We start from the raw sequence: 7,555 nt of genomic DNA, 5'->3' as shown, positions 1-7,555 counted from the left end.
TATCCATGGGAGGTAGTCAATTTCATAACAGGTGGAAGACGACTTGACAAACCGGCAAATATGGACAATGCGTTGTTTAAGATAGTAAGCGATTCATGGAGAAACAATTCAAATGAGCGAAATGACGCGTGTAAAATAGAAAAAAGTCTTGGTGAGTATTATTTGAGTCTGAATTGATTTATTGTTGATTGAATTTGTGTTAAGTAACAAAAATGAATGAATAAGAATTGACTTATTTAGAGGCAAACAGCAAGAATGGCATAGTATTTACTGTTACAGTTGAATCGCCCATGTTTACTCATTATAGCGTCATAAGCATTGGAATCACCAGAAAGACATCTTCCGGTGTATTTCTCGGCAACGTACACAAGAGCACTGGAGACATTGGATATACACTTTCCAGTGTATTTTTCTGCTACAGCAACAAGCGCTCGGTTTTCATCCGAAAGACATTGTCCAGTGTATTTCTCAGCTGCTGCAATGACGGCGCTGTGTTCGTTAGAAAGGCATTGTCCAGTGTATCTTCCAGCAAGGTTAACGATCGACATGTTGTCTCTTTTTACAATTCTCTGAGTTTAAATGTTGTTCAAATGTTTACAAAAACACAAAGTGTTTGAGTTTTGACAAGTGTTCGTCATTATTGCGTTCGATGTTATCATGTGTTTACCATTATCATGTTTTTTGAAATGTTTTGGTTGTTTTTTATTACCATATTTCGATGAATTATACAATAAAATTGGTCACTTTATTATTAAAAATATTGCTTATAAACATCACACCTTAAAATAATTAAATAATAAATTATAAGTTATTATAACTTAAACCAATAGTCTATATTTATCATAACATTGACACATTTTATTATTTTTAAAATACAAAATAATAAATATTATAATATATTGATATTATAACAACTTGATACAATATATTCCAATTAAAATAAAAAAGTATAAGTAACTTATGGTACTTCGAATATTTTTGTATAATATCTTAATAAATTTGTAAATCAATTAATTAGATAAGAACAGCAAACACAACAAGAATAATACACAGATAAACTGGAATTGCTGAATTTTCTTGGTTGTTATTCTCATCATCTGTTTCCGAGTGATCTCCAGATGGTTTATCGGAAGGTACTTCAGGTGCTTTTTCGGTCGGGTCTGACCATGCAGCCACCCCATCAACACCATAACATCTAAACAGCACCCCATCAGTGCACTTGTTACATTCATTTCTTTCGGTTGTAATATCTTCATTGAATTGATCTTCGGCGCACACCCCCGAAGTGAAACCTCTTTTGACCAATTTGTTTTTACCATCTTCATTTAAAATTGTGTATCTGAAAAAGAAATCTTCTTGGAAGCACGCGTCTGTATAGTAAACCCCGTCAATGGTGTCGCCATCAGCACAGTTCGTGTTTTTATCACCAAGGAAGCCAAGATATTTAACACCAGATGGAGCTTCTTTTACATACTGAGGACCAACTACCTGCATTGTGCTTGGAGTACCTGTACAGTCCGATTTGCTGTATTTGTTCTGGTTTGGATAATACTCAGAAGGACTTCTATTTGTGTACATCACTGAGCCAGTTCCAGTCTTTTTGCACTTATCAATAGCATATAAACGATAGAGGGCTTTTCCTCCACAATGGGTGTAATCAACGATAGAAAAATCAACTTTAGCAAACGAGAGAGTTATCAACAAGAATGCAAGCATTTATGGAGAAAGAGATATGTACAGTGTTTAAATTATGCTTTCTTTTGTGTACATTCATCAATAAACTATTATAAGCTTCTGCATTTTGCTGTTTAAATTTAACTGATTCGTTTTTATTTTCAATATATTAAAAGCAATGGATTATTTATAAGAAACAATAATTTAATTACTATCGATTCATTTGTTCCACAATTAAGATAAAATAAATAATTTGTTTTTGTGTGTTTGTATCTATTTATATAACAATTATAAATGTCTTATACTTCAATAATTTTTAAAATTATGTAATCTTATGTAAAAACAATAATCGATTGGTTGTGAATAAAATTTAACAACTCAAGTTTAATAATTTCTTTATATGGATAAATGAAAACAAAAATATTCAAAATAATTAATTTTGGAAATTTGATTTATTGGATAAAAAATAAACATTCTCTAAATTGTATCAACATTGATTTAACACAAAACGAATTTCAATTGGTATTTAAATAAGGTAATCTTGGGTTTATATAATACATTTTCTGTTTCAAAAGTTTATCCCATGCATAACATTACACAAACAAAAAGTATTAAACATCATACACAACACTGAAATAAATTCAACGCAAATATATTTCTTATACTCAAACGTGTATTGACACTAGGAACGACCAGAATTTTATTTACAATTTGATTAATTTTATTAACTAATTACAATTATTATAAATGATAATTAAACATTATAATATACAGAAGAAAACAAAGTAAAATAAGATTTGTTTTTAAATTAACAATAAAAAAGTATGACAATACACAAATTAAATAAATACTTTTGTAAATGACAAGAGTATGTTCGGACTTTAGGCAAGTACAAAGCTGATTATTAAAAACAAAAAAACACGGCCTTTTTGATTTTTGAGTATCTTTTTGAGACAAAACACCAATGAAATACTTCATATAACACAACGAAGCTTTATTGAAAAACTTATCGCTTTTTAGTCGATAACAATAAAAAGCGTGTACGCATATTAACAACATTTATAACCAAATTGAATAATGAAATCAATTCATTAAGTTCTTTCAAAATATAAAAAAAACTTTCTGAACGCCAAATATGACAATTTCTAGCGGCGAAAACAATTGACCGCTATGTTGGACGTAAACAATAAAGCCACTAATTAACTACATCTTTCATATGGCTGACACTGTTGTCTTGGATTAAAACTGCTTATTCTCTTACACAATCATTATTTCAATTTCCAGTTTTGGTTTAAGACGTCTTATAATCCACAACATTTATATGTCTTTCGGTAATAAGAGTTTTATTTTTATATGTTATTTCTACATAATCTCTGTTCTTGTTTTTTTGTAGATTTCATTTTTATTTTCAAAATTGATAATATTATAATTGGCTTCAATGTGGTGTTGTTGGCAAATATGGCTGCAATCAATGTTATACGTTTTAGAAAGCAATCAACAGAGTAAATGTAGGTGCAGCAACATAAATATTGATTTTTTTCGAGTCCATAAATAAATAAGGCCCGCTTTTGTCCAATTCAATAAGCAGAAAAAGGTAAACTCTATTTGAGTGAACAACTTTTTATTAAATATTGTTTATCGTTGTTCAACAAATCAACAACTCTAATTTCATTGCTTTTCAACTAATCTTATTTCAACTCATTTCTCGCCTTTTCCATTGATTTTTTGATGTTTTTAATCAAAACCTTTCTTCTCAAAACTGTTTACAATAGTTTTTGATATCTTCTTATCAACAACAATATATTCTACAACATTTCCAAGTTCTTTGGTAATGTTTTGTTATTCTAGAATTGTTTTTAATGACAATGGCACTGTTGTTTGCTTATTTTCTCGTTTTTTAAAGACTTTCCTTCGACATCATCATACAAGTTGTTGAAGCTTGCAGCCGAGTATAAAACGTTAACTTTTGCCTTCGTTTCAATTGAAACTCTCTCAAGTCGTTTTTAGTTTCTTTACAGTTTCATTTGTTGTTGGAGTATTTGACATTTCATAATTTTTGTTGTGTGCTTTTCACAAACATTCAAACAGACACAAGTTTAACTTATTTTTGTGTTGTTCCACAACACACCAAAACCACTATTTTTGAAGCGAGTTTCCGATGTGGTTTGGACAAATTATAGATTTCTAAATACAGTTGCATTTATTATTTTTATTATAAGAAAGGTCATTTTTATTAATAATTATGATTTGAACTGTTTTGAAAGGTTGTTTTAAAATAATACCAACAAATTGACATTCAATCGTAATATATATTATCTACTAATTGGGTTTTTTCCTGTTTTTTTATCTAACAACCGACTTTTATTTATTGTGTTATCAAAAATAATAATAAAAAGTTTGTGTGACCATAACTTTGATACTCATAATTATGTATACAATTGTTTGTATTTTATGTTAATACAAATGTTGTCTGTATACAAGAGAAATACACCAATTTAACAAAAATATTATTTTCGATTACATTCCAATTTTACTCAAAATGAAAAAAGGTGAAAAAGCACTTACATTTTCTATTCTAATGAACGTTTGTGAATACGTTAAATGTAATATCATGAATGTTCAATAAACAGCTCTAAGTTTCATTCAATTGTAAATCAATTGTCATGCTGTCAATTATTGCATTTATATTAGTTATTGTTTGTGTTTCATTATTCGAACATCGAGAAAAAGCATTTTATAAAAACTGTTTTCACTATGATATCGTTTTTATGATTACAAATATATATTTTTGATTGAATTTTAAAAAAGTTATTTATATAATAAATCACCACTCAAATGTAAAATTTTAGAGGAAAAAATATTTGTTTTTAAAATTCACTTTTTTACAATAGTTTTATTTGCCTAAAAGCAAATAAAATATTTTTAATATAATTTCAATGATGCGAAGGAATCTCTTCCAATCGTTAAAATATAAATAAACTGAATTTTTATACAAATAACGATAATTTTTACTCAACAACTCTTTTATTGACTATAGTCATTATTAAATTATTGTGAATACACAGTTTAAATAACAATAAAACCTTTCATTGGTAATTTTAAAATAATAACAATACATAAAAAAGATGATTTTAATTAATCAAAATATAAACGCTCATCAAGAAAATATAAAACAATCAAAAATATAATTGATTATAAGATTGTTAAATTGTAAATCCACCATTAAAAGGTTTAACTCTTTATAATTAAATCATTGAATTAATTTATAATAAATAAAATATATAGGTATTAATAATATATTAACATTAAATTTACAAACAAATATTTTGAAACCTACCCAAATTCCCATTTCTATATTTTTAATAAATTTAATTTTGTTTTATTTTTAGATAAATATATCCAATATACTTTTTATTTGGTTGCATATTTTAAGGGTTTATTTTTAGAAAACTGAATTAGAAACTTATAATTGAAAATGGAACATCACCACATCGCACACCCATTCAAAGAGGTTTACTTGCCAACTGAAATAACTTGTTTGACTTCAATGGACTATCTCTCAAATATCTCTTCCAAAAGCGACACAACAAAGAACTTATTAAAAATGCCACAAAACCCAAAACTTTCTAAAAGTGAAAACCCTTCAAAAAATGTCAAACATAAAAAGCGTTATTCACAAAAATTCAAAGAAGACAGACAATGCGAAAAAACAGGGAAAAAAATATCTCTTCGAAAAAGTTCTACGATAGTTTGCACCTCTCTAATTTCACACCATAATGAAGACTTTTCAGAAACTGAAATCGATGACAACGACATCACAAAAACTTCAAGAGATCTGCAGATCTCAAAAATTAACAAGTCAACAGTCAACACACACAAAAATCAAATTCAAAAAACAATGACAAAAACAAACGAAAACATCGAAATATCAAAAAATGTAAAAAACGACACGTCACTACAAAACGAAGAAAAACGCGTCTTTTTCCTCTCAGACAAAATGGGTATGGTTTATAGCAAAATCAAAAGAAACGAGATTAACACGGGAATAGCAAAGTATTTTGAAACCCAGAAGACAACTGGGTGGTCTTCAATCGACCTTAAACTGTTCAAAGTTGTTGGCCAAAACGGGATAATTGGAGTCGAAGAACTCATAACAGACGATGAAATAAAGTACTTCTTTTTTACTCACAAAATTATTGATGAAAACGCGATAAGGTGGTCTTTATACGAAAGGGTTGAGTTTTTTAGAAGTGTGATTGACTCGATGTTATGGTGAATTTATTTTGTTATTTTTATTACTTTTATTTCCATGTTATTATTTTTTATTGACAATCGGTTTTGTTTGATATATTTGAGAAACAAAAGTAATAAATCTTATTAAATATTTGTATTGATATACATAACATTGTATAGGATTTTGTATAACATCGATTGTATTTATTTTTTAAAATACAACTGATATATATATATATGATTTTTTATTGATTGCTAAAAACAAACGACTCAAATTGTTTAGTAACAAACCACAAAACAAGATTGTAAATTACAAATTCGATAAAAAAGTTGGTTATTTATGTTTAATTTGTTTATTTTTCACAACAAAACCAATATATTAAACTTTGTTATATCATACATTTTCGCATTATCTTTTTAAAGTTGAATTGTTAATTTAATTTGAGTTTGAATCGCTCTCAGAATCGGATTCTAAATCGTCAGAGTCCGAATTATTGGCACTTCCGATATTAAAAGCTTCTTTTGGTATCATCGAGTTATCACGAAGTAAGTCACAAGAGAAAAAGCAGTTGGTGCCAATCTTAGTTACAGTGGTTGGTATGTCAATAGAACTTAGTGACGTGCACAAGTCAAACATATGTGCTGGGATTTCTGTGATTCCTTCAGGAAGAACAACTTCTTTTAAATTGGCACAACTGAAGCAACTGTAATATCCAACAGACTTGATGTGAGAAGGAAAAACTAATTTTGTAGAACTTCTGTTATTGAAGAAACAGCCTTCATCCACACGTTGTATACACTTTTCGTTAAGTATTGATGGCCCAAATGCGTCGACGTCTCGTCGTGTTAAAACAACATTATTACACACAACACCAATTTTCTCGTAGAAGTATTTACTTGTTGTAAAACTTACTTCAAATTCACAGCACGTGATTGGTGCATTACCAATTCGTATTTCTTGAAGGGAAGTACAACCAGAAAACACGTCAAATTTAATTTGGACTTTTTTCTGATTGAAGCAAACAGTGTTTAGTTTTGCGCAGTTCATAAAGCGCCCATCTTCTACAAGTAACACACTTTCAGAGTTAAATGATGTCAATGAAATGCAATTTTTGAATGCAAATTTGCTAATGTGTGTAACTGAGTTTGGTACACTTATTTCACTCAATTTATAACACCTAAAGAACGCGCAATGTGGAATATTTGCAAGTCCATCAAAAAGTATAATTTTTGACAATGAAGAACATCTTTCAAAGACCGAATTGCAAATGTATTTTGTCTGTGGGATACTAACAAGATTATCACACATACTAAAACACTTTCTTCCAAGAATGACATTTGTGTTACACAATATAGATGTCAACGATACACATCCATAGAAACTAAATTCAGACAATTTTGTGACACTTTTGGGAAGTTTTATTGTTTTTAGACTGAAACAATTTTCAAAACAATTAGATGGGATTTTGATTGTATTGGTTGGCAGCACGACACTTGTGAAATTCACCCAATTTTTGAACAAATTTTTGTGTAACTTAACATTGTCACTAATGTTCACATGAGACCCATGGTAACACATCCCCAGTCCTATTGATGGTGACGATTCCAAGTATTTTAAATTATCGTTAGATAGATCAACCGAGTTTAT

At 28.7% G+C, this 7,555-nt stretch overlaps 5 protein-coding genes across 5 annotated transcripts; 2 read left to right on the top strand and 3 right to left on the bottom strand.

Moving 5' to 3' along the window:
* Positions 1–33: 33 nt before the first annotated feature.
* Positions 34–177, top strand: EIN_279730 (Hypothetical protein; the record flags this gene model as incomplete). Its single annotated transcript, XM_004257709.1, has 1 exon — positions 34–177. A coding segment is annotated over one exon (144 nt), but the record flags the coding sequence as incomplete, so codon positions are not given.
* A 59-nt stretch (positions 178–236) lies between these two features.
* Positions 237–548, bottom strand: EIN_279720 (hypothetical protein; the record flags this gene model as incomplete). The annotated part of the gene is made up of 1 exon (XM_004257708.1): positions 237–548. One exon carries the CDS (start codon positions 546–548, stop codon positions 237–239), a length of 312 nt encoding a protein of 103 aa, XP_004257756.1.
* A 466-nt stretch (positions 549–1,014) lies between these two features.
* Positions 1,015–1,716, bottom strand: EIN_279710 (hypothetical protein; the record flags this gene model as incomplete). The annotated part of the gene is made up of 1 exon (XM_004257707.1): positions 1,015–1,716. The coding sequence occupies one exon, from the start codon at positions 1,714–1,716 to the stop codon at positions 1,015–1,017; it is 702 nt and encodes a 233-aa protein (XP_004257755.1).
* Positions 1,717–5,149: 3,433 nt separating this feature from the next.
* Positions 5,150–5,950, top strand: EIN_279700 (hypothetical protein; the record flags this gene model as incomplete). Its single annotated transcript, XM_004257706.1, has 1 exon — positions 5,150–5,950. One exon carries the CDS (start codon positions 5,150–5,152, stop codon positions 5,948–5,950), a length of 801 nt encoding a protein of 266 aa, XP_004257754.1.
* A 393-nt stretch (positions 5,951–6,343) lies between these two features.
* EIN_279690 (hypothetical protein) lies at positions 6,344–7,486 on the bottom strand (the record flags this gene model as incomplete). The annotated part of the gene is made up of 1 exon (XM_004257705.1): positions 6,344–7,486. One exon carries the CDS (start codon positions 7,484–7,486, stop codon positions 6,344–6,346), a length of 1,143 nt encoding a protein of 380 aa, XP_004257753.1.
* Positions 7,487–7,555: the final 69 nt, after the last annotated feature.

The sequence above is a fragment of the Entamoeba invadens genome, assembly GCF_000330505.1.
Source record: "Entamoeba invadens IP1 unplaced genomic scaffold scaff_1105074726471, whole genome shotgun sequence".
Classification (NCBI taxonomy): Eukaryota; Evosea; order Mastigamoebida; family Endamoebidae; genus Entamoeba; species Entamoeba invadens.
The sequence above is the reverse complement of the archived record's forward strand: the minus strand, read 5'-3'. Positions and strand labels throughout refer to the sequence as shown.